Here is a 26502-nt window from a genome sequence, read left to right on the forward strand (position 1 = left end):
CATTTGGTTTACCAATGGTTAAAAAATATTTATTAAAGGGCAAAAGTGAGAGAAAATTAAAGGATTGATGCATGAGGCCCACCAAATAATGAATTTTTGGACTTATTTTACATTTTCAGTTTATTTAAGTTTTATTTTATTTATTGATTTAGAGCATCTCCAATGCAAAACTCAAAAAAAACTCCAATTGACTTATGTGTTGAGTCTCAATTGAGATTCTCTTTCCTATGTGGCTAACTTGAGTGTCTCTAATCCAAGTTATTCTCCAATGCAACACTCTAAAAAACTCTAATAGATACACATGTCACACATACATTTAATAGGAAAAAGTGGTTGAGAAAGAAAGACTTTCTATTGGTCCAAAAATTCAATTTGATGACTAGGACACTTAAGACTCTCAAAAGAGATCTCAAAAATAGAGTTTCTAGTTGAGACATCTTAAAACTTAATGCTTCCACATCATCTTTTAAGATCTCAATTGAGTTTTGCATTGGAGAGGTTTTTTCTCAAAAAAAACTCTAAAGTCCTAGGTGGCACTTAAGATTTTAAGATTGAGTCTTGCATTGGAGATGCTCTTAGGATTGAATATATGACTAATTACCCCCTGACCTTAAACTCAAAAATTCTTAACAATGAGGGAGATATTGACCAATAAGTAAAATGGCGACACAGTGAAACAAATTCCCGATGCGACAAACCTCCCCCATCAAATGAAATATACTAGTTAAACTGATGAACTTCTCCCACGCATCAAACCTGAAACCCTAGAAAAAAGAAAAACTCCCAAATCTCTCGAATTAACGTTCCTACTTATCTCTGTAAGTAAACATATTCTCGTAGATCTGATCTTTCTGAAACCGGTTTTATTTTCTAACCTTATTTTTATCTTAAGTTCTTTCTGGTTTCGTCTTTGGATCTTAAATATTATATCTGGAATTGCATTGTGACAAGAACATGTATGTTCCTTTTTTGGTAATCTGATTTCTGATATTTGATTTTCTCTCTATCTTTTTTCTTATATCTTTATTATATTGTATTATAATTTGTTCTTAATTGATTCAAAGAATGAATTGGATCATGAATTGGGTTATAACAAATTTAGGGTTTAGATAATTACAGTGATACTATGTCAGCAGGATAAATCGGTATTGCATTGTAATACGTTCTTCCAGAACAATTCTTTTTTAGTGGAGTGCTATTTAGCTTCTTGAATAAGATAAGAGAGCTGATCCAAATGAAAATATTTGCGCTTTTCATTTCAAGTTTTAATGCAATTTGGGGTACATTTGAAATTAGAAGACAAACCTTTATCCAAATATCCAATGTGATTGGTTCAAATTCAGCTAGCTGTTATTGAAATTTCATATTTATTTTTTTGGTAATTGATTTAGATTTCTCTTGTTTTCTATTAAACTTAGTTTTGTAGTGTTCTATAGATCTGTTATGTGGTGACGTAGTCTGCTAGTACTAATTGACATTACCCATGTCACAACTAGTCAGTAAGTGTAGTTAGAAGACCATGACATGTAAAACCGAATTTTTGCTCATTTTCGTTTTAGGGCCGCCTGTACAGAACTTATTATAGTTCTTCCTTAGTTAGTTCAGACAGTATTGGTGATCACGGACTTCGTCTAACTTCTGATGATTGCACTAAGTTGGAAAATGTAGCTTATTAACTGCATATTTTCTAACAAGTTTAATTAAATTGTACTGGTGATGATAACTTCATATGATTTACAATGTCACAATTGTCTTTTTGAGGGCATAGTTAAACCTGGAGCTGTAGCTGACTAGCTGTATATGTTATCCGGGCCATTACTTTTTCGGTGAAGAATGGACTCAGAATCTTCTGATTCATCGTCTAAACTACCTGCTAAAGCCCCGGTCACTCAAACTCCTGCTATTTCTGGAGAAGATGTTTCTGTACACGATACACCATCATTTTTATCTGCCTCTGGCATATCATCCTGGGCTAGGAGTCTGAAAATTCCGCAACCGCTAGATACAGGGGCTGAAAATGCTGGCAAGTCAACCTTTTCACGTTTAACCAGTGGGTTTGGATTGCTGTCTCCGAAAGATCCCGTGGCAGGTGAAAGTGTTGAGGGCACCTCAAGTACCACAGAATCTGGTGTGTTAGGATCCTTGACGAAAGGGTTAGTTGACTCATCAAAAAATGCAGTAAAAGCTGTGCAAGTCAAGGCTCGACATATGGTATCACAAAATAAAAGAAGATATCAGGTAACATAGTAAAGTTAACCCACTTCGTTGTCTTTTCAAATTTGAATGTCAATCGTGTTGCAAGAAAGTGATGATTTCCCCCCTTAGGTTATTTGGTAATTATTTTTTATGGTAAAGGGCCTCATAGTTCTTCTGCAATAGAAAAAAACAAAAACTTTAAATCCAATGTTCAAAAAAATGCTTCCTACCCTGCCTCGAGGTGTTTTGCTCCAAAAAAGCGAAGCACCGCCTTGAGATGTATGCCTTGATGCACAGGCGCACTCTAATTCGTTTAGGAAAAAAATATACCACATTTATGTAGAAAGATAAGATAATAGTCTTTTTCATAATATGACAATATCTACACTCAAGTGTTCAATAGACAAGAATTATAAATGTTATTACTTCTTATGTTGCAAAAACTTAAACGATGTTTGTAAGTTTTGTTTTCTCTGTAGCTGCGTACCCATCTACCAAACTTTAAAACATGGTTCACAGGTGATTTCACCCAGGCTTTTGTCTAATTTCTACCCACTTGTGCCACTTGATCCTGTACGTCTTTCCCGAATCTGATGTTTCTGTAGTGTTACAGAAACAATCACCTTGTGTGGGAATCGGATTCCAAGTTGCATCTTTCGAGTAAATTGGTGATTTGACCCTCAAAATGTGGCATACAAAATTTTAGCTTTGATTTGTTTTTCTAAAAAAATTTAAAATAAATAAAGAGAAATCTATGATTTTTAAGTTTTACGCAGATGGAATTTTTAAGTGTAAATGTAACTATCTACATGCATCGATTTGTTCAAAAAATTGAATATCCATCCTATAAGATATATATCTTTTGTTTAGGAAAAAGGGTCAATTATCTTACCTACTGAAATCGTTTTAGTTACATATTCAGTTTCCGACTTCTCTCCCTTTGTGCGTCACTGCATCCTCATTGTTCGACGGATATTAATCATGAATATTTTTCACAGGAAGGAGGATTTGATTTGGATATGACATATATCACCGAGAATATAATTGCGATGGGGTTCCCAGCAGGTGATATGAGCTCTGGCTTTTTTGGATATGTTGAGGTAAATACTACAATCCAGAGTTTTCCTATAAAGTCTAACTCATATCGAGAATACTGAACAAATGTTATTCAGGGATTCTACCGCAACCACATGGAAGAAGTGATAAAGTTTTTTGAAACACATCACAAGGTAACCATATTTTTATTTCTTCTTGCAATTATTACTGTTTTCTAAATAGTTAATGATATTATACATTAGAAAGAGAAGGAAAAATCCACTCTACAGCTACATGAGCCTTTGGCTCTAATTCAACTAGGTGGCCAATACGTGGACAACCGATTTTCTTATATGGACAACTATTTTCGGGTCCGGTACTAGTCAATTATGCTTGACTTCGTTGACTTTGATTTAATAGGGGGACAACTTCACAAGGCCTTAAATATTAACCGTTATTAAATTGTGGACCATTAAGAAAAACAATAATTAAAAACCTAATTGTCATCTCCATCATCTTCTTCTTCTATTGCCCGGTTGTTATGATGGAGAATGTGAGTTATCTATTTTGGCAAGTAAAGCCAATAAACCTTCATGTGAGATTGGCTCATCATTTTCCATCAAGAAAACAACCACGAGTTTACCCAAGGTACAAATTGATGATCATTTGGATCTTATTAATGAAGATAATCTATTAACAGAAGATCAATAATCTGATCATCATCAACTTCTTCATAAAATTCCTTACACCAACTTCTTCATAAACTACTTTGATTTGGATCTTATCAAATTGATGATAATTTGACCTTACCAAACCCAAGCAATTTTCACTCTCAGGTTGGAGAAAGAGAGATGGCGTCGTCTGCGTCTTCTATTCTCTCTCATCTCAACTTCTTCATAAAATTCCAAAAGACTTAAAGGAACATATATATTCCAAAAGACATTTGATTAGACGGTTCTTCCCCAGGCTAGTAAACATGTAACTGTGTGTTCCCGAAAGACTCATAGATAGATAGATCCAGTCTTGGAATTGTCCGTTACACCAAAAAATCATTCTTCTTCTACCAAACATGTTCTTCGTATATCAACTTCTCATTTCAATTTTTTGACCAAATTTTGGGCGAAGGGAATATCTCACCGGAGTCTCCTCAGTTTTTTGAACAGGAGAACATGTTCAAGGAGGAATAAGTACGAAGCAGGAACATGTAGTCTTTGATCACTGCTCAACTACCCTTACCGATTTGAACATATATGTTCTTATTCTCTTTGGGAAGATCCTTAAACAAGTTCCTTCCCTTTTTTTGATGCCATAATCAACAATATTGCTCAAAAGATTTTCTCTCTCTAAAAATTTGTTGGTGGTGATGAAGAAGTAGTAGAAGAAGACTAAAGTTAGGGTTTATGGAAAAATGAGAGAGGAGTAAAAATAAAGTTCTAATTCTTGGACGACTTGAGTGAAAAATTATAGAGCGTTGTCCCCTTAAAAACTGTCGTCCATATAAAATTTTTAATTTTTCTAGTTGTTCACATAAAATAGTTGTCCATATAAGAAAATTGGTTGTCCACGTATTGCCCACCTTCAACTAACAGGATGATAATACACTATAATAAGACCCTCAGCTACAAAACTCTTTGGTAGCCAAGTTTTATACCCATTTTTGCATGCAATAATAGTAGCGTTCCGTTGCTCTGGCTTTGTCATTACTCTCTTTATACGCTACCATTTGTAAGAATCTTTGTACTGTTGTTTATTTGACATCTGAGAGTGACATTATAATGTGGAGTTGTGTATGGTCTTCTAACCAATCATATCTTTGTAGGGGAAGTACAAAGTATACAATCTTTGCTCAGAGAGGCTTTATGATGCAGCACTATTTCAGGGGAAGGTGCATTATGAATTCCTTTTTCTTTCCATGGCATAATGACAGTCAAGTTGACTGCTCATCTTTTTGTATATTTACGTCTGATCCATTTAAAATCATAGTCATCCATTTGTTGAGTGTCTGTAATGGTAATCTCTACACATTCTTTGTTATTGAGATATCAGAACGATATGATTGTTGGTAGTCTTATCAATAATGTTCTCATGTGTGTTCAAAACTTCAAATGATCCTTTACTTTAACATCTTTTCTTTCAATTTTCTTCTGTTTTTTTGCCAATAAAATAATTGCTTGGCTTTATCCTACTTATTCCTAGGTTGCGTGTTTCCCATTTGATGACCATAACTGCCCTCCGATCCAACTCATAACATTATTTTGTCAAAGTGCATACTCGTGGTTGAAGGAGGATATTGAGAATGTGGTTGTTGTGCACTGTAAAGCTGGTATGGCAAGGACAGGGCTAATGATTTCTAGTCTTCTTCTATACTTGAAGGTGCAACTTTCATCATTAGTAGTTAACTCCAGATGATTTTTTTATACTTCATACCTACTTAATACGATTGCTTTTACTCTCTTGCAGTTTTTTCCGACTGCTGAGGAGTCCATTGACTATTACAATCAGAAAAGATGTTTCGATGGCAAGGGGCTTGTGCTTCCAAGTCAGATTGTAAAGTCTATTTCTAATACAGAGTAATGTTGACTTGTTGGGATCAAATATGGCCAATTTCTGATTAGAAAATTTTCTCTCTTTCTGCAGAGGTATGTCAAATATTTTGAACGCGTCCTAACATACTTCAATGGTGAAAATCAGCCTGGGCGTAGGTATATTATCTCACGATACTACAATTAACGTTCCACTCTTTCTGTTTATATTTTAAACTTCATCTTCATTAGATCATTTTATCTATTGAGGCTATATTTTTGCCAGATGCATGCTTCGGGGATTTCGACTTCATAGGTGTCCGTACTGGATTAGGCCCTCTATAACCATCTCCAATCACAATGGTATATGCCGCTTCACTTTTACTTTCTTCGTGACAGTAATCAAATTGTTAATGATAACCCACATCCTTCCATAAGTTCATTAGTTTTGTCCTTGGAATCTGAGTAGCTTGTTCTTTAAGGAGACCTCATTTAGGTATAAGTATAAAAACTATTGTCATGCTTGCTAGAAGCCTAGAACTAAATGGCGTTACTCCGTCTTTGTTGTTCGTAGTGTACTATTGTCTTACATATTTGTGACTGGGAACATTTTGTCAATGAACAGGAGTTCTATTTTCTACAAAATCACATCCAAGGACTAAAGATCTAATGGTAAATATTTTAATTGCCAATATATTTTACTCTTCGGTGTCAAAAGTTTCAATGCAGCATTCCGATTATCACATGACATACTATTATTTGATTAACTATGTACGAGTTTTTGATATTTGAAGTACTGGACTTTGTAGCAGCTTATTATTGCTTACTTATTGTTTGATAAAAGCATAAGATTATGTGAACTCACAAATATATAACTGACCGTGTAAGACGGCGAGGTTGTACAGTAGTTATTTGGTCATGTAATAGTATACATGGGAAACTATGTATGAGTTGTACTTTTAGCATTTTCTTTTGCCGCGTCAGATTCTAGGATAATGTACTCCAGTTACTTCAACGGGCTATCATTCGAAAATTACTACGCACGTCTTGTTGGAAATTTCACCAAATAGTGTTGACTTAGGATCATAAAATGCCGCTTTATGTTAGCATCCTTCTGTATAATGTCATTACTTAACAATGTTTGATTTACTCCTCAAAAAAAAAAAAATTTGTTTAATTCAGAAGGAAACATGAAAAAATGTGGAAGACATTATTTCCTAATTGGGCCTTCTCCAACGTGTCATATCTGACGTCATACCGCTGTCTGATATTGTTAGCCATAGACATGTTGGCTACCAGCACCTTTGTGGTTGTTCATGATACAATCTACATAGATGGAGTATGGAGAAGTACTTTACCTGATCGTGTTTTATACTTCAATTTTCTTTCGCCGTAGAGCGCTGGAGCAGCAAGCCACGGCTGAAATAAAAAGCCGTAGCTTGCTGCTCGCTTGCTGCTCGCTTGCTGTCTACTGAACGAGCTCCCTATCTTACTTAAGGTCGCCCGACCCCTATCTTTAATCTAAAGTGAAGTCAAATGACTCAAATCAATGAAGTGAACCACCCAAGTTGCCCAACCTCTTTGTTTGAAGCTTTGCCAGGAAGCTTCTACTTGCTTGTTGAAGCTTTGCTTCCCCTAATTCCGAAACACAAAAATAGACTTGCAACAACTATAGTATAGGAAAAAGCTTCTCTTTGATAGCGGTCATAGGGGGTTCAGAAAGGATCTGATCGTAGTTAGAGACTTAAACCTGTGCGGGGCTTTGTTTAGCGGAATTTCGGGAGAGACCTAGGAATGCATATATGAATTAGCAAACCCCGTGATAGATGACAAAATGCAAATTGCTTGATACCGTCAGATGGACATTTTGGACCAATCTATTTGCTGCAGTTTTTTTGTATACACTGTTTTTGTTATGTTAAATCAAGCATGGTAGAGAATATTGTGCTGCTTGCATAGATGTGTTTGCTTACACATCATACTTTTTTTTCTTAATTTCTTACGCAGCCAGAAGATTTTTGGTTTAGTTCTCCAAAGAAAGGGATCATGGTCTTTGCCTTGCCAGGGGAGCCTGGTCTGACAGAGTTGTCTGGCGATTTCAAAATCCAATTTCATGATCGCCAAGGAGATTTCTACTGGTTCGTGCATATGTTTTTCTATTTTGATGGTTATCTTCGTCATCATCAGCTTCTGATCATATGTCATGTCAATCGGATCTCTTTTATCTGTTACAGGAGAAGCTAGTTTCTCTTTATTTATTCAAGTTTTCCCTCAAAAAAGGATTTCCTCATCTGGTATTAGTTCAGAGTTTCTGTATATGTACTGAGGTCTTTTTGTTATTGTCCACTGTTTTTAGCCGATGCCGTATTCCTTGAATCAGCCATAATTTCGAAAGTAATTTTTTTTCCTTCTTTTTCGCCGAAAGATTGTGAACGGAGATCTTGTTGTGTATATACTTTGGGTCTTTTGTCTTGCTAAAATTAGTACCGGTGAATGACTGTATAGACTATATATCTCCAATCTTGGGTCAATAGATTGAATTATTTAATTGTTGCTCGTGATAGTGTTAGCGATCCTTCTGAAGGTTCTAATATTTTCTTTCAGTTGGTTGAATACGACAATGACAGAAAACAGGAAAGTCTTGACCACTTCTGATCTGGATGGGTTTGACAAGGTTTGACAGCGCACACTTGATCTTCTCTCTCTATTTCTCTCAGACCATTCTTCTGCTTCTATGTTGGTTCATTTCTAATTTTATCTCTTCTATATATCTATGTTTTATAGAGAAAACTACCTTCACCAGGATTTCAAGTTGAAGTTGTGATGATAGACTACGATGGCACGATTCCAGTGAAGTCCAAAACTGAAGCTGCCACTAAAGAATCCACTACTACCCCTACCCCTGGTCCTTCGACTGCGGATCATCAGAGTGAACCCACTTCCAAACCTAATAAAGACTCGGAAAATCAGGACAAGGATGATGTTTTCTCAGATGAAGACGCAGAAGAAAGCGGGTCTTCAAAGGGCAGGCGGAGTCAAATAGCTTCTAGTGTCGAACCTGCTAATTCAACCTCCCCAGACCCCAAAACTGGCGTGAAATCGGAAGAAGTAGCAGGTGTAACTCGAGCAACTGAACATCTTTCAATAAGAAACGATGAACCGAAACAAATTGAAGAAAAAAACTCTGCTGCAACATCAGCAGGGCACGAGGTTCCTAAGTTAGACTCTGTTGGTTCAAGTGATTTCAAGGCGATTGGTGCAGATGCTTCTGTTTTCTCTTTCGGAGACGATGAAGATTATGAAAGTGAGTGAGTTTTAATCAAAATGTACCTTGACTAAATGGTTCCATCATGGAATCATGATTGTTGTCTACTCTGTCATCTTTGTCTGTTTTCTTTTGTAACCTTAATACGGACTTGTTATCAGTTCTTGTTATTTGGAGTTGGAAAATAAGTTAATTTATATTTATTGTCAAGATCTATTTGACTTTTTTTAGTGGAGTAACTAACCAGGGAAGATGATCTAAAATATTTCTACCCACTCCATTTACACTAGGTTTCCATTGTCTCGTAAAATAAAAATGTTATTACTCCCCAAAAATTGGGTTGGGATCCAAGATAGATGATTAGATTTCCCCAAAAATAGGTGAAGTTATGCATCTATGTTGGATTTTGATCATATTTGGACCTGCTTTTTGAGCATTGTACTATCTCTACTAGACAAGATTAGTAGGTTATATCTTCGCACTAGAATTGGCTCCACGACTCAACGATATAAATCTTCTGTGTCTGTTATCAGCTTCAGACCTACCTATACATCACATTCTTAGTTATCCTATCTTTTACCTAGACTCTCACAACATGTCCCTCTATCTATTAACCAAACAACCAACCGTGATACACATCCCGGAACGAAACCCGACCGAAATCCGGCGGGATGGATGTGTCGGGTTGTGTCTAGAGAGAACCCGGTGGGGTGACGTGTTGGGCTGTGATCTAGAGAGAGAAACCTCGCCCAACACGTCACCCAGCCCAACACGTCACCCAGCCAGGTTTCGGGCAGGGTTTTCCTTCACCAAGATCTATACGAAAGGGAAAACAATCAATCTTTAATACTGCCACGTGGAGGTTAAGGTAAAAGTAGGTTAGTACTCAGTAGATAGAGTAGCTACCAACGGTCTGAAGAGTTAAAAAGGAGAAAAGGAAAAGACACAACAAAAACAAACAGTATTTCTCAGTAGTAGTGACTGAGTATTTAATAAAGGTATAGAGGCGTGATCAGCCATCACCCCACTCCCAAAAACTCATCCCCTTCCTCCTTCCCCCCCTCCTCCTCTCTGTAGTATAACCAAACCTAGAGAGAGAAACAAATCTAGAGAGAGAAACAAAAAAAATATGTATTCCTTTCATGTTTTGAGCTCAACCCCCCTATAATGACCAAAACCCTAAACCTCTTCTTCACAGAAGAAGATGGCTCCTCCTCCTCCTCCTTCTCCCCTTCCTCCTCAACATTCAAACTCTACCTTCCATTTAGATGCTCTTTACTGTCAAGAAGACCATTGCTGGGAGGAGGAGGAAGAAGAACAACAACAACAACAACAAGATTCATCAGATAATGGGTCAAGCTCATTATCATTTTTACCATTTCTTTTAAATGAAGAAGATCTATATTGGGAAAATGATGAACTTATTACTCTCTTCTCCAAAGAAACTGAGTTAATAAACCCATATCAGTCTCTTATTAAAAAACTTAAATCTGATGATCCAAATCTTTTAATAGCTCGTCGTGATTCTATTGAATGGATGTTAAGGGTTAATACCCATTATGGGTTTTCTTCTCTTACTTCTATTCTTTCTGTTAATTTCTTTGATAGATTCATATCAAATGTTCATCATTTTCATAAAGATAAACCATGGATGACTCAACTTGTTTCTGTTGCTTGTGTTTCTTTAGCTGCTAAAGTTGAAGAAACCCAAGTTCCACTTCTCTTAGATTTACAAGTAGGTTATCATTTTTCTCATGATTTAATCAATAATCTGATTTTTTTGAAAAATGGGTTTTTTAGTTTATCTTACTAATCGATCTGGGTTTGTTTGATTTTGTAGATTGAAGAGACAAAATATGTTTTTGAGGCAAAAACAATACAAAAAATGGAACTTTTGATTCTTTCTAGTCTTGATTGGAAAATGAATCCTGTGACTCCACTTTCATTTCTTGATCATATCATAAGAAGGCTAGGTTTGAAGAATCATCTTCATTGGATGTTTATGAAGAGATGTGAACATCTACTTCTCTCTCTAATTGCAGGTAAGTACACCAACCATTAATGTCTTCATAAAGTTTCAGATTTAGAAACAGAACAAGTTATTAGATTCTAAAAATTCTACCTTTTTTCAATTTCAGATTTCAAATTCCTCTGTTATCTTCCATCTATATTAGCTTCTGCAACAATGCTGTATATTATCAATCAATTTGAGCTATCTAATCCAATGAAATACCAAAATCAACTCATGGGTGTTCTCAAAATCAACAAGGTTTGTTTGGATTTAAAATCATCTTCATTTGAAACCCATTCATTAATGAACATTACTGATTAGTTTAAGATAATTTAACAGGAAAAAGTGGATGAATGTTATCAACTGATTCTGGATTCAACATTGAAGAACCCAACTCGAAAACGCAAGTATGAATCAATACCAAGTAGTCCAAATGCCATAATTGATTCATCTTTCAGTTGTGATGATAGTTCAAATGATTCATGGACTGTAACTGAATCGATTTTAGCAAATCAGAATCCATTGTTGAAGAAGAAGAACAAAAGAATTCAAGTTCATCAATTGGGTTTACCTCCGTTCAACCGTGTAGCTGTGGAAGTTCTTACTAGTCCTCGTTAAATTGTTTGTTTGTCTGCTTTTATTATCAATGTATGTTGTTTAGTTACTTGTTTATGATCATGACCTTGATCTGAATTGCATTTCATCTCTGCATTTCTTGTAAACCTCTGTTCATGACCCAAGTTCAAAACAGGGGAAAAGAGTTCTTTTTGTAGTGAGAGAGAAAACAGGGGAATTGGAAAACAGAGATGAGAAGCAAAATCCCAAGAAAAAAAAATGTAAGAAGACTAGTTGGTACTTAAGTATGATTGGTAATCTAAATCTTGTTACTCTTTCTCTCTCTAGATTATGATAAGCTACTATATGGTACTATATTTTGAATTGATTAGTAGATAATGTTGTGATTAAATTATTGTGGAACTTTATTATAGACAAACTTTATTTATGATTTTGTCTTAGGAAAGAATTAGGAAAGAATTGGGTCAAGCTGGAATTTGGAAGAAAGTGGAGTAAAAGGATAGGAAAATGATTTCCCATTAGTTGGTTTCCTTTCGTAGAAAGGAAATGTTAGATTCACAAAAACATTTGACAGATTTTATGATCAAATGATCTAGCAAGTTCTCTTTGAATGTTTGACTGAATCTAGACCACTCTTTTTAAGGGTTGTTCATCTTTTAGCCATTGAGATTCGGTCAAATTCTCAAAGGGAATTTGTCACATTATGTTGGCATAAAATTTGTCAAATTTCTTTGTGAACCTACTATTATGGTTGCTTCAATCTTGTTTACAAATCGTCCGGTCACCCTAATTTGTTTTTGGTGACTTTTTAGTTTTCCTTCTACCTCTTAAGAGTCTTTTGAGTATGATATAATGTGAGAATTCCCCTCTTCATTTTGGAATTTGCAAAAGAATAAACGAAAACTAGCCTTGCTTTAAGCTAACTAGTGAGTTTTGCCTATTAGACATGAACGTTATTATTATATTTTAAACTTAATTCATATTCAAGTGTATGTATGTAAATCCATGATAAAAAAAAAAACAAGAGGCAAATAAATGTGAGAATTCCCCTTCTCAAGAATTTTAAGATTGATTTATGATTTTAAGTTTTATTTTCTCTTCTCGAGTACTTTTTCTTTGCCCATTGTTTTCTTTTCTCTTTCACTTTTTTTTTAGTCAAAGCATTCAAATCCAAATGGGTCCCAATATTTCTTTTTGTTTTTCAACTTCTTGGATGTTATAGCAGTAATTGGCAGCAGTACTTCCATGTTGAAACGTGAAGCATACTTGTCTCTTTTTCATAATTATGAATATATCATGTTTGTTGATTTAGTTTAGTCTTTGGGACCACTTCTCATTTTTTTGGTAAGTATATAATTTCTTACTCTTTGTGGCCTATTTGTAGTTTTATGATCGACGTCAAACTTATTGGAAGCCACTTTTTTTTTTTTGCAATTATTGGAAACACTTAAATATTCATACTCGAGCATCAGAGTCGAGGGTAGATAATGGCCTTGCAGGCCTTATATATCTCACACACTTTGGATTAGAGATGGATGGAGTGAATAGAAGAGGAATTAACACATGTTAGACTTGATACTACATGCGTGACGTGGCATGCTTGATCTAGCAATCTTGGATAATTTGTTTGATGAAGTGTCACTCAACTCTAAAAGAAATAGAGTGACAAAAGCTTATAATGGGAAAAAAAGACATATTTGGGTATTGTGGGTTGGTGAGCCTGAGAAAAAGTTTTAGGGATTAATTACCACTAGGTAGAACTATAAGTACATATGAGATGATTATTAAGCTAAATTAAGAAGAGAAAGGGAACTTAATTTTTTCAACAAAAAAAATGAAGAAAGTAGAAGAGTTTGACCCCACAATAGATAGAAAAAGATGCGAGTTTTTGAGTCCAGTGCCCCCACGGCCCCACCCAATAAATATGAAATAATAGTGTAGAATGATGGATGAAATATGATTAATCTCTTTTGACTTAGTCATCTATCTCCTTACCTCATGGAACCAACTGGCATCTGACATTACTTATTATTTTCCCTCCCAAAATATTTAATCTCTTACAGCTAGCTAGCTGTAAATAATAGTACTCATTCATGGAAACCTATCAAATTTGCACCTTGTTTCATTATTTTTAAGTAGGGTGCAGATGAATGAATAAAACAAGACAAACAAAGTATGACTCAATTCTAATGTATCGATACTATTTTGAGACCTATGTCCAATAAGAAGCATGTACAGGCCTCGTGCCAAATATTTATAATTGCAAGAAATTAATGACGTTTTCATTACGTTAGATATGTTCTCAATTGCTGAAATCATTTGAACTTATACAGTATCTAGTATGTATGCGCCTCAATTGGAACGTTTTGTAAAGAACCGTGTAAAAAAATAAAAATAATCTCCACTAGTATATAAATATAAGAATGCCGACTAATTTTTCTTCTTCTTATCCTTACATAAACTTCATTTCAAAAATTAACACAAAGGGGGTTAAAACCTAATAATCCAAAAAAAGTAAGAGTGAAACCCAAAATCTCTATGGTCATATATTCATTCAACGGAGATGGGATGACCATACAACAACCAACACAATCTGTGAGGTCTAATCGACTATCAGATGATTGAAATCCCCTCTCTTTTTTGTTCATTGAATTCTCTCTGTCTCATTTATAAGTTTTTTTTTTTTTTTTTTTTTTGTTGAAATCTCATTTATAAGTTGGTAAAAAGAAAAAAAACACCACACTCTATGCGTGAGACTATTAAATTCTGAATTAATCCTTCTGTTTGTGTTTGTTTTTCTTGGATGAACCAACCAACATATTAGGTCTGGTCTGAGGACCTATCCTCCTCAGTCCTCACCCACCAAATAATATTTTTAAACTTGTTCCACTCAAACCCAACTTCTTAATTACTCCTACTCAACCACTTTTCAAATTCACTAAATTATACCCTACTACTATATTACATATTTGCTACTAGTATTTTGAAATGTTTTCAATTTATGATCATTAATTTTGGATTGAATAATGTCTAAAAAGTGCAAGAAAAATAATATAAAAGTAATCCCACACCGATAAGGTTGTTAGTTCATAACAATGTGGGACAAAATTACCCAACGTGGAAATATCGGACTACTATACGTACAATTCTCTTCACAAATTTTTGGTGGATTTAAATACCATCATACACAAAAAGGACTGCCTCAAGAAAATAATATATAGAAAATTCATCTTCAATTGAGAGACATTAGTACAAATGAGGTGCTTATAATATTTAGTGATTATCCGGATGCCCATAGAGTTTTATTGTATAAAGCACTAAAATGAGGTGCTTTCAGAACATCCGAAATGAAAAGCACAGAAAATCCGATCGCTTGTCCGCTAATTCTCGTCATCCAAGTTGCGGGAAGACAATCTCCTCCTCATCAGTTCACAGTCCTATAGAGAGAGAGAGAGAGAAGAGTTTTAGAGAGAGAAAGTAAGAAACCCGGTCGGAAGGAAGGTAATTGATTGATTTTTCCGGTGCATCGCCCGGCGACGATAATTAGATCTCAAAGGGGAAGTTGAGTAGAAGGTGGTGGGGGTTACTATTTTGCAAATCCTCCGATCGAGATCGGAAGAGATATGCTTCCCACCGTCTCCAAAGGGCGCACGCCTTCTAACGTGCGCCAAAATCCCGTCTTCCCTCAATACCTTCGAAGAATCGTCAAGGTTTGATCTCTCTCACCTTAATTTCAATTTCCCAAGTCCCATGCCAATTTCGATTCATTTTTGTTCTCAACTTAGCATATCACACACAGTATAGAAAACCTTACCAGATGTTGAACCAATACTGAATTAGGGTTAAGAAGCACCTCCCCAGACTTATTCTTCTAGCAGATGTCTATATGATTTTGAGGCAATTATGTATATGTTTGTGTATATCATCATGCATTAGCGTGTCTCTTATGGGGATCTGAAGCTTTTTACTGAAAACGCCTCTGTTGATTGATTGGAAAGATAAGAGATTTCTGATCGAGGTTGGACTGAGCCGTAAAGGGTCTGGGAAGGACTATATACCTGACCTGAGTGAGGGTGCCCACTTATATAGATTATCATATGGTTAGATTACATGGCGTATTTGTATGCTTTAGCTAATAAATCTTTGTAAAAATACTTATCCGAAACGTAATGCAATTGAGAATGGTGTATAAAAGAAGTATACCCTTAGCGTACTCGATACTCACATGGTAGTGACGGAGATAGAGGTGCTATAGTGGGTTATGCCGTTATTGCTTTTGAGTTTTTATATGTTTTCTGTTCCTTGGAGTTTATGGAACATTAAAAGCATCGACAAATTTATTTGCTAAACTAACGACTTTATTATTGTAGTGAAGTAAATAAACTATGGCATGTTTTCTTTCTATACAAATATGTTTTTTCGAAAGCAATTTGCCTTCAAACGAGAACCTGTTTGTTATGTATTGTCTTGGATCCTTTTTTTTTTCAAATAGTCTTATTGACTGTAGTAAAGGAGTGAAGGTCCATTTTGACTTTGAACTTCTAATTGACTTCCATCCGATGATTGTCTTCAGCTCTTCTGAGTGAATTCTAACTATGAAATATGAATGTATTGAGCTTCATTACGTAGATAAAGGCGGCTTGCTTCATTTTCAGTTATATCTATATCACACACACACACATTCGTACTTCTACATATTTCATGCGGAAATCTTACCTTTTTCACCTTCTCTCATTATTTTTCTTTGAGTGATCATTTTAGTGGCAACAAATGGACATCGAATATACTTTCTGGCAAATGCTTCATCTCTGCACATCACCGAAAGTTGTGTATGTATCTTCCTTCTTCATTCTCATTCCTACTTTTGTCATTTATATATGCATTAATTGCATCGTCAAATCAAGCCAATATTGTTTCCCGAACATATCTATATATACTACTATCTTTTATAGTACACATAGTGAAATTGGAAATAGAGGTAGCGTGTGATAAGAAGTTATTCATGGCCTCTCGGTGAACTTGATGTCATAATTGAAATATTGAATAGCAATATTTTGTGAATCACTTACGGTTTTTTTTTGTCATCCTGAAGCTTGGACAACATGTACCTTATCCTAATGAGTTTCAAGTTTACTTTTGCATATTCTTAATCTTATTTTCTAGATTTTCTTTTACCTTTTCACGTGGGAACAAACGCTGGACTGCAGTTATCAGCACACTAAATATCACAAGCGTAAGTTCTCACGCCAATCTTTAAGCTTTGTTTTTTTTAGCTATGATTAGATAGATATTTAAGCAGTTTGTGGACAAGGATGGATATTGTTACCTCGGTCCATCCTTAGTTGTTTGATCTGTTGAATTTTTTTATTAAATCCAAATTTTATTTGACAAGGTTGAAGTTGACCTCACTGTCGGAGTACACGTACTTCCAAAAAAAGCTCCTGGTTGAAAAGTTGAACCTGTACATATAAGAATTTTCACCACTTCTATTTGTACAAAAGTTTGTTAATTAAGTTTCCGTAATCTGTATTGCTTGGCCTCAGAAACAAAGAACCAGTGGGCAAGAGATGATCCAGCATTTATTGTAATATGCAGCCTTCTCTTGGTAGTTGCAACATCGGCATACTGTGCTGCGTAACTCTCTTCCTTTTATATTTTTCTCCTCTCCAGATAATAAAGAATCTGAACCTATGGCTTCAATAAGATACCCATCTTTTTTCTCTTACTTATTTCAGGTACTCACATAGCGTGGGACATGCCATTTTCACAGTTTTTTCCGTACTGGTTTTTCATTTCTTATTAACCGGAGCAATTCTAGCTACATGTTGTTGGTAAGTTTCCGATAGCGAGATTATATTGTGCTTGCTCTTTTCTCCTTCTGTGAATGAGCCTTCCTCAGTTTCTCTACTTCTGAAATTGTCTCATATCACTATTCTGGTTTAGACTCAGAAGATTTCATCTGCCGTTCATAGTCATACTTTGCTCAATATGCCGACTCAATCTTTTTGCTATAAGTGTTGCATAATTTTTTTTTTTCATAATACTTCTTTAGATTCAGGAAAAGTAATTTGGAAATTTGAAAACTAAAGTGAAACAAAACCACATTAATTATCTATTAGTGACTGTGCAGGTTCCTTACAAATTCATATCTCCGTGAGGAGGTTCCCAGTAGTCATGTGGTTGAACAACGTGTTGAATGGTAAGTCATTAAACGCTCTCACTACCATGCTATTCAGTTTAAGTCAAAAGATGTATTCAAAGTCTAGCAGAAGAAATGTTCATAAATCATAACCTCTTTCGAGTCGGGGTTCAACAAAACCACTCAAGTCCTTTCAATTGTTCTTCAACCATATTTTGTGTGATCTTCTCATCTCAGAATGTTCAACTTGCACTTAAGCATTAATTATGTATCAAGTAAGTGGTTTGTATACGACCCTGGTTGCTGTATAGGGGCACCAACTCTGTAGGACACCATGTCTTTGGATAAGTAGACAACTTCTTATATGTCAGGTCATAAAACTTTTATCTCACTTTTAAGGACATATTTTTTTTCTTTCCATTTGACCCCCGGACTCCATTGAAACCGTAGAATATCTTTCCTTTCCCTCTCATCTATTTTCTCCTCCCTATTCTTCCGACGGCAGAGGTCTCCTATGTTGTTGTGGCGGCAACGACGGTGGTGATGGTGAAGAAGAGGTCGAGGGGTGTTTCTGGGAAGAAAAAAAAATGAGGGGGCTGCTGTTGGAGACGTCCCTCTGCCAATTGGTGTAGGACATCAATTGTGTTCGGATCTTTATTCAAATATAGGGCCCATTTATTTCCTTCAACCTTGAGATAAAAGTCTTCTTGGAGAAGTTTTATGTATGAACCTTAAGAAATGAACTTGGGAGCTGAGTGATCTTATATAGAGCTGCAGTTTGGTCTTTGCTGACACTCATTTTTTGTTGAAGGCTTTACGCATTTGATGTACACTGCAACTCTTTCTTCCCGATGTTCGTATTGCTATATGGTAATCATGAACCTCACTTTTTCCAAGAAGCTTCATTTTCAACTTTTGAACGATAATTATACTGATGTCTTCTTTTCCTGTGTAGTGATTCACTATTTTGTATCACCTCTTCTGGTTGCACATAGTTTCATCCCGGCTCTGCTTTCGAATTTGCTTTTCATGGTTGCTATCTCTTACTACCATTACCTCAACTTTCTAGGATATGACGGTAAGTAATGACTCTACTCTTAAATAATGAACCCAACATGATGCCTTTTCTTCCAAAAACAGAAAAAATCAAATCAAATTGAATAGGTTTCTACTGTTAAACGGGATTCACTTACCTTTGTCCGCATCATGATTTCAAGAATTTCTCGTGGATCTCATTAAGAACAAGAAGAGAATGAGAGAGTTTACTTTATAGTTTTATACTAATATTACTTCCATATGCAAGTATCTTGACTATTTTTGAACTTCAAACCTTTGCAGTACTACCCTTTTTAGAGAGGACAACATTTTTCTTGTATCCAATTGGTTTTGTTATCATCCTTACCCCTCTCTGTAAGTACAAATCTAACTCTTGACTTTATAAATGCATACTGTTTTCTTTTCGGAATAGGAACCATATATTCAATTTACGTCTCTCTCTGTGCAGTGATTTTAAGCGGATTCAACCCTACAAGATACATTATGAGCATTTACTTCAGTTAACATCCCTGAAGCTAACGAAGGAAAGAACAAGCGAGAAGAAACTTGACGAACATTCCGATATATAGCGAAGGCGAGAAGGACTGAATTCTCGATTAGATTTTTGTATTTAGACAAATGAAATGTAAGATTTCTATAAAGATTTACTTGAAAATTCATCAAGTTATTTGTAGTATTGATTTGTCCTCTTGGGTTCTAGTTTTAGACAGAGGCTTTGGTCCGCAGAAGTGTTGTTATTAGTTATTAGTATTACTTTGGAATTGAGTGAACTTTCAAGGGAATTTACTGTTTAATTTCTTCATTTTCCCAAATTATAAGAACCTCCTTTAAACTAACTGGATCTTGCAGATATGAGGGGACCCGTGTGGATCTATGGGTCAAAGTATATTAGATGGTGCATAGTGGCTACATTATTCTTGCCCTAATAATTTAGATTATTAGGTTGGGGTTTTAGGAGTCTAACTATTAGTTAAGGAGATCCAAGTAACTACAACAATACTGCTTGGCTCGATAAAAAGTCATTTGACAAGGCCAAATTTATAGATGACATCTGCAATTTGCGCTTGAGCCGCCATTTGCTATCGACGAAATAACATTTATATATAGGTCTAGATCTTCAATAGCAAACCTTAAATTTTCTTCTTCGTTAGGGTATCTAACACATTTATAGATTGAAGATTTTCTTGGCATTTTGAAAGAGATCAAACTATTCCTACAAGTTTAATACTAAGGAAGGAAATATTCGAAAGGTTAGAGAATTTTGTTTGAAAAAGTATTCGTTATTATCTCCTAATTAATGAGAATACCAAATTGAGTTCTCAAATATTTTGAACTTTCAATTTACCTACATACATTAATGTTTGCTCGTTAGACACGTGTCAAGAACACCTCTTTTCGTTAAGTAAGATCCTACTAGAGACGGAACAAAATCAAGAAAAGTATTCGAATGACTAGAATTTAACTTTATCCTTATAATTTGGACATGACAAATTCTGTAGGATTATAAACCTCAATGATTAGCTGGAGAGACATTTAGTTTCTATTTCATTAATATATAGTAAATCTTTAAAGATTGTCTCAAAATACAAACATAATGAATCCCTAAAATATAGGGATTTACTTGTAGATTGTTTTGGTAAGATATTAAATATGACTTTAGCTAGGGCATGTGAAAATTTATAAATTGGACATTTTCTCTGCATTTTGGAGGAGATAGCAATTAGCAACCATCCCAACAAGTAGAAGGAACTACTTTAAGAGGTAATCTATATCTTAGGGTTTATTTTTTTAATTATTTTTTTTTTGCTATTGTTGTAGTAGAATGTTAAAAAATATGCTTATTCTTAACTATTCATTTTGCTAGACAAAGATGGATTCCATTGAGAAGGTAAAATCTCAAACTCATCATGTACTATTGGTGGCATTATCTGCTCAAGGACACCTAAATCCTATGCTAAGGTTGGGCAAACTTCTTGCTTCAAAAGGTATTCATGTTACACTAGCTACTAATGAAATTGCTAAGAAACAATTCATTTTCAACTCCACCAACTCCAACTCTTTCGAAGACATGGATATAGAGTTTTTCTCCGACGGGTTATCCCTTGAAGACGACCGCAAGAGCAACCTTGACACTTATCTGTCATCGATGCTTAAGTTCGGACCTCCAAATCTCTCCAAACTAATCGAAAACTACTCTCTCAAAAATGGGTTGAAATTCTCTTGCATAATTAACAACATGTTTGTTCCATGGGTAGCCGATGTTGCATCCGAACATAATATTCCTTGTGCCATGCTTTGGATCCAACCGTCTTCGCTCTATTCTATCTACTATCACTTCTTTAACAAACTGAGTCAATTCCCGACCTCATCCGATCCAAATATAACTGTAAGTTTACCAGGACTTCCATCTCTTGAACATCAAGACCTACCTTCTTTTGTTCTTCCTTCAAACCCTCTTGGTGTCCTTTCTAAGATGTTCTCTCAAATGTTTCAAAACATGGAAAAGCTGAAATGGGTGTTAGTTAACTCCTTCTATGAGTTAGAAAAAGATGCAATTGAATCCATGAAAGAACTCAGTCCATTACTACCCATTGGCCCACTCGTACCGAACTTAAACGAGGAACAATCAAAAGGAATGGAAATGGACATGTGGAAACCAGAAGAAACCTGTATCGAATGGCTCGACAAAAAACCAGTTTCATCAGTTGTATATATCTCATTTGGTAGTTTTCTTGTTATATCAGCCGAAGAAATGAAGAACATAGCCATGGCTCTGAAGTACAGCAAAAAGTCATTCCTTTGGGTGATAAAACCAATTGAAACTTCAGATTCCAATGGAGAAAGAGAATTCCCACCAGGGTTTTTAGAAGAAACTAAAGAACAAGGTTTAGTAGTTCCTTGGTGTAATCAAACTAAAGTTCTAATGCATCCATCAATATCTTGTTTTTTGACTCATTGTGGATGGAATTCGATGTTAGAATCGTTAGTAGCAGGAGTTCCGATAATCGGGTATCCAAAATGGACTGATCAACCAACAAACAGCAAACTCGTTACCGATGTATTTAAAAATGGATTGAGATTAAGAACTACTACTGATGCTAATGATGGAGATAAATTTGTTGTTAGTGCTGAAGAAATTGAGAGGTGTATTGAAGAAGTCATGAATGGGGAAAAAGGAGAAGAATTCAAAAAGAAAGCAAATGAATGGAAGGAAGAAGCCAAAAAGGCAGTAGCTTTGGGTGGTTCATCTGATAAAACCATTCAACTTTTCATCAATGAGATTATTGGAATTTAGGTTTCAAATGGTCTTTTTCATATATTGACATGATGCTAGCAATAAATTTAAAAATGTTGTTCAGATTTATGCAGTACTTTAGTTTTGTTTTAGTCAGGAGTATAATAGTCATTTTAAGATATTTTTCGGTGAAGGACTAGTTCATATTATTTTACGCCAGACTCAAAATGACTTAAAATCAATACAAATTAGTCATTTGAACGAGTCCGGACACACAAATTAGACAAAAAAGCAACCGCTCTGAAATCAACCTTGAGTCATATTTTTAGATCATTCAGACGAGTTAGATTTTACTTGAAAAAGAATAAATTAGACGTTACATCAAAGCAAAATGAAGATCAACAAGAAAAGATATTCAAGCCCCAAAAGGATATATCAGAATACAAAGAGAAGTTCTCAAATTCATACTAGATTTGAATCATTCCCAAAATCAAGACGTTATCAAATGCAAGTATGCATCATGAAGAGGAGATCTAATTTAATCTATAGTTTCTCTCCATACGTTGGACCTAGATCTATGTAATTATGTCCTAATTATTGAGAATACCAAATTGAGTTTTAAATCATTTAAAACCTTAAATTTGCCCAAATACATATAAAGTTAGAACTTAGAACATTAATGTTTCTACAATAGAGGAAACGAAAAAACCAAGAAAAAGAATTCAAAAGAGAATTCATCGGTCATAACTAAAGTTGGATTTTCCGAGGTGGTTTGAATGGTTTGACTATTTAAAGTCCTGCCCGAAAGCGTCAACTTTATCACTATTTGTAATTTGGACATGAAACTATTGCTAATGACTATTAATAATATTGAGCGTACGCCATACTACTATGCACTACTATATCTTGTAAAATTCTATGGCATGATTGTTTTGAGAATATTGACATTGAATTTTTAGATCATTACATCATGAGTCTTTAAAGATTGTCTACAAATACATAATTTATTCCTAATACATAGATCTACTTCACCCATGGTTATAGTAAGGTGATTCATGTAATCTAAACTTTCTTTCTATACATGGTAACTAGATATTTCATGACAGCATCCTAAAATGTTGGTCTTAAACTAGGGCATGTAAAAATTTATAAATTGAACATTTCCTCTGCATTTTGGAGAACACAACAACTATTTCAACTAGCAACATTTTCAGTGATATTGATTAGGTAAGTAATTTGGATCTTTTGTTCTTTTTCGCCATGGAATGTTTCGAATAAGTAAATTCTTGCAGTTTTATAGGGTTAGCTACTATACTAAAGCACAAGCATGGAATTTTATTTGATTTGAATTCATGTCATAACGTAATCTCAACTGCTGACACATGCTAAAAATGTTGATGTTTGTCTTCTTTCATGTATAGTTTGTTTTTCAACTATAGTTTTATGATTTCGGTTGATTGCTTAAAGTTTTTTTTTTCATAGTTAATATATTCTCGAGAAAAGTAGTCAAAAGTTCATGTCATAACATAATCTCAACTGCTGATACAGTTTAGAATTTTTGACGTTTTATCCTCATTCTTTTATTGTTTGTTTTTCAACTATAGTTTTATCGTTTCTGTTGATTGCTTAAAGTATTTTTCATAGTTAGTATTTTCTCGAAAACATTAGTCAAAACTTCATAAGCCAGTTCTTTTTTTAAAGAACATCTCATTTTAGATTGATTCCTTATGTAAGGTCTGCAAGGATTTGCACATGTTAAGGTAGTAAGGCGCACCCCAATTCATCTGTATTATATGAGATTTGCACATAGTTTGTATTGTATACGAGTTTGCACATAGAGCTCAAAAAATTAAAACAACCGTTAAATATGCTTATTTTTTTTTGTTGTTTATTTTGCCAGACAAAGATGGACCCTATTGAGAAGGTAAAACCTCATAATCATCATGTACTATTGGTAGCATTATCTGCTCAAGGGCACCTAAATCCTATGCTAAGGTTGGGCAAACTTCTTGCTTCAAAAGGTCTTCATGTTACATTAGCTACAAATGAAATTGCTAGGAACAAATTCATCTTCAACTCCACCCTAAATACCTCCAAATCAAACTCTCTTGAAGACATCCGTATAGAGTTTTTCTCCGACGGGATATCCCCTGAAGAGGACAAGGAGGAAAACTTCGACAGTAATATGAAATTGCTGGTTAAATTCGGACCTCCAAGTCTCTCTGAACTCATTGATAATTACTCCCTCAAAAATGGTTCAAAATTTTCTTGCATAATCAACAACATGTTTGTTCCATGGGTAGCCGATGTTGCATCGCAACATGATATTCCTTGTGCCATGTTGTGGATTCAACCGGCTTCGCTCTATTCTATCTACTATCATTTCTATAACACACTGAACCCTTTCCCGACTTTATCCGATCCGAACAGGATTGTAAGTTTACCAGGACTTCCATTACTTGAACTCCAAGATCTACCTTCTTTTGTTCTTCCTTCAAACCCTTTTGGTATGTTTCCAAAGATGTTCTCTGAAATGTTTCAAAATATGAAAAAGCTGAAATGGGTGTTAGTTAACTCCTTCTATGAGTTAGAAAAAGATGTAGTTGAATCCATGAAAGAACTCAGTCCATTACTACCCATTGGCCCGTTCGTTTCAAACCCAAGTGAGGAACAATCAAATCAATCAAACGGTATGGAAATCAACATGTGGAAACCAGAAGAAACCTGCATCCAATGGCTCGACAACAGACCAGTTTCGTCAGTTGTTTATATCTCATTTGGTAGTTTTCTTGTTTTATCAAAGGAAGAAATGAAGAACTTAGCCACAGGTCTGAAGAACAGCAAAAGGTCATTCCTTTGGGTGATAAAACCATCTGAAACTACTTCAGATTCTAATGGAGAAAGAGAATTCCCACCAGGGTTTTTAGAAGAAACTAAAGAACAAGGTTTAGTAGTTCCTTGGTGTAATCAAACTAAAGTTCTAATGCATCCATCAATATCTTGTTTTTTGACTCATTGTGGATGGAACTCGACGTTAGAATCGATAGTGGCAGGAGTTCCGATTATTGGGTACCCTAAATGGACTGATCAACCAACAAACAGCAAACTCGTTACCGATGTATTTAAAAATGGATTGAGATTAAGAACTACTACTGATGCTAATGATGGAGATAAATTTGTTGTTAGTGCTGAAGAAATTGAGAGGTGTATTGAAGAAGTCATGAATGGGGAAAAAGGAGAAGAATTCAAGAAGAAAGCAAATGAATGGAAGGAAGAAGCGAAAAAGGCGGCAGCTTTAGGTGGTTCATCTGATCAAAACATTCAACATTTCATCAACGAGATTATTGGAATTTAAGTTTCAAATGATTTGTTCTTTCTTACACAATACTAGTAATAAGTTCGCTAATGAATGGTGTTCGTTTTTTTTTTGTCTGAATCTGATTTGTTTTCGAATATTTGGCAGAATATTTCCAACAATATTTATGGGATGGGTCAGGGAAGATGTCGTCGATCCATGTCATCTCTCGTGTCAATTTTGCATATATTATTTTACGTCGGTCTGACTCAAAACGAACTCTTATATATTTAACCAAGGCTGACAGACACAAGAGTGAAACAACTTAATACATTATGATATCAACATAAGTCAGATTATTCAGACGAGTCAGATCTGATCCCATTCAGACAAGTCAGGTAACAAAAATTCTATCATATAATAGCAAAATGAAGATCAACAGAAGAAGATATTCAAAACCCTAAAAAGAGAAAACTATCAAATTCATACTATTATTATTATCAAATGCATCATCAAGAAATCTGTTCAAATTTTTACCAAATAATAATAATACAGGCCGCAGATCTCAAATATAACAAGACAGAAACCCTAGATCTAAGTAGATTCTTCAATAGAAGAAGAAGAGACAACATCCTCACTCACTGATAACTGGGGGAGGAGCAACAGTTCCTGGATTCTGAGTTTCATTCTCTGATTTTGCAGATCCTTTAGATTTAACAACTTCTAGCATTCTCTTACTGATCTCTTTTGAGTAAATCTGAAGGATCTCCATTCCGTCATCTTCAGCGGTGCCGGAATTAGTATTATCATCGCCGGTAGATGCTGAAGAAGCGGCGGAGAAAGCTTCCTCTTCAATTACGCGAGCAATCGAAGAAGCTTCTTCCGGAGTGACAGATCCGTACCTTTTAGAAAGAACAGATGGAGTTGTTAGGGTTTCGATCAAACGATTGATAACAGCATCTCGAGTTCTCTGTGAAGGAGGCCAGATGCTGAATGAGATACCCATTTTTTGAAATTTCTTTGAGATCTCATCATCAGGTTGTTGGTTTTGAAGAGGGTTTTCTTCTGTTTCCGCCATTGTTGTTCCTCTGATTCTTCTTCTGCTTCTTCTGAAACTGATATTACTCGGTTATTATATTCTTTAGAGGGGGCGCCGTTAGTGAAATTTCACC

At 35.1% G+C, this 26502-nt stretch overlaps 5 protein-coding genes and 1 pseudogene across 7 annotated transcripts; 5 read left to right on the forward strand and 1 right to left on the reverse strand.

The window, feature by feature from the left end:
• Nucleotides 1–606: 606 nt before the first annotated feature.
• LOC147570458 (phosphatidylinositol 3,4,5-trisphosphate 3-phosphatase and protein-tyrosine-phosphatase PTEN2A-like) lies at nt 607–9228 on the forward strand. 2 transcript variants are annotated; one of them, XM_086657019.1, is made up of 13 exons: nt 607–818; nt 1769–2238; nt 3195–3296; nt 3369–3425; nt 5051–5116; nt 5428–5604; nt 5692–5778; nt 5869–5933; nt 6040–6116; nt 6379–6425; nt 7761–7891; nt 8358–8427; nt 8538–9228. In XM_086657019.1, exons 2-13 carry the CDS (start codon nt 1834–1836, stop codon nt 9063–9065), a joined length of 1812 nt encoding a protein of 603 aa, XP_086513145.1. In that variant the 5' UTR covers nt 607–818; nt 1769–1833; the 3' UTR covers nt 9066–9228. The 2 variants fall into 2 exon arrangements, with proteins under 2 accessions (XP_086513145.1, XP_086513146.1); XM_086657020.1 differs by having other exon boundaries at nt 629–818; nt 1762–2238.
• LOC147570459 (cyclin-D3-1-like) lies at nt 8557–11908 on the forward strand. The gene is made up of 4 exons (XM_086657021.1): nt 8557–10753; nt 10859–11060; nt 11157–11287; nt 11369–11908. The coding sequence occupies exons 1-4, from the start codon at nt 10223–10225 to the stop codon at nt 11645–11647; spliced, it is 1143 nt and encodes a 380-aa protein (XP_086513147.1). The 5' UTR covers nt 8557–10222; the 3' UTR covers nt 11648–11908.
• Nucleotides 11909–14940: 3032 nt separating this feature from the next.
• Nucleotides 14941–19602, forward strand: LOC147570460 (UNC-50 family protein). Its single transcript, XM_086657022.1, has 10 exons — nt 14941–15315; nt 16367–16434; nt 16813–16838; nt 17149–17239; nt 17341–17436; nt 17736–17804; nt 18556–18614; nt 18700–18822; nt 19083–19154; nt 19249–19602. The coding sequence occupies exons 1-10, from the start codon at nt 15229–15231 to the stop codon at nt 19302–19304; spliced, it is 747 nt and encodes a 248-aa protein (XP_086513148.1). The 5' UTR covers nt 14941–15228; the 3' UTR covers nt 19305–19602.
• Nucleotides 19603–20512: 910 nt separating this feature from the next.
• On the forward strand, nt 20513–22163 carry LOC147570461 (UDP-glycosyltransferase 84B2-like). Its single transcript, XM_086672732.1, has 2 exons — nt 20513–20561; nt 20665–22163. Exon 2 carries the CDS (start codon nt 20671–20673, stop codon nt 22093–22095), a length of 1425 nt encoding a protein of 474 aa, XP_086528858.1. The 5' UTR covers nt 20513–20561; nt 20665–20670; the 3' UTR covers nt 22096–22163.
• Nucleotides 22164–23941: 1778 nt separating this feature from the next.
• Nucleotides 23942–25461, forward strand: LOC147570462 (UDP-glycosyltransferase 84B2 pseudogene; annotated as a pseudogene). Its single transcript, XR_015235454.1, has one exon. The product of XR_015235454.1 is annotated as a UDP-glycosyltransferase 84B2 pseudogene (transcript).
• Nucleotides 25462–25793: 332 nt separating this feature from the next.
• On the reverse strand, nt 25794–26461 carry LOC147570463 (MFP1 attachment factor 1-like). The gene has a single exon (XM_086657023.1). It carries the CDS (start codon nt 26406–26408, stop codon nt 25965–25967), a length of 444 nt encoding a protein of 147 aa, XP_086513149.1. The 5' UTR covers nt 26409–26461; the 3' UTR covers nt 25794–25964.
• Nucleotides 26462–26502: the final 41 nt, after the last annotated feature.

Source organism: Eschscholzia californica, unplaced genomic scaffold, assembly GCF_041429995.1.
Source record: "Eschscholzia californica isolate CP2 unplaced genomic scaffold, dmEscCali1.0.p SCAF_1, whole genome shotgun sequence".
Classification (NCBI taxonomy): domain Eukaryota; kingdom Viridiplantae; phylum Streptophyta; class Magnoliopsida; order Ranunculales; family Papaveraceae; genus Eschscholzia; species Eschscholzia californica.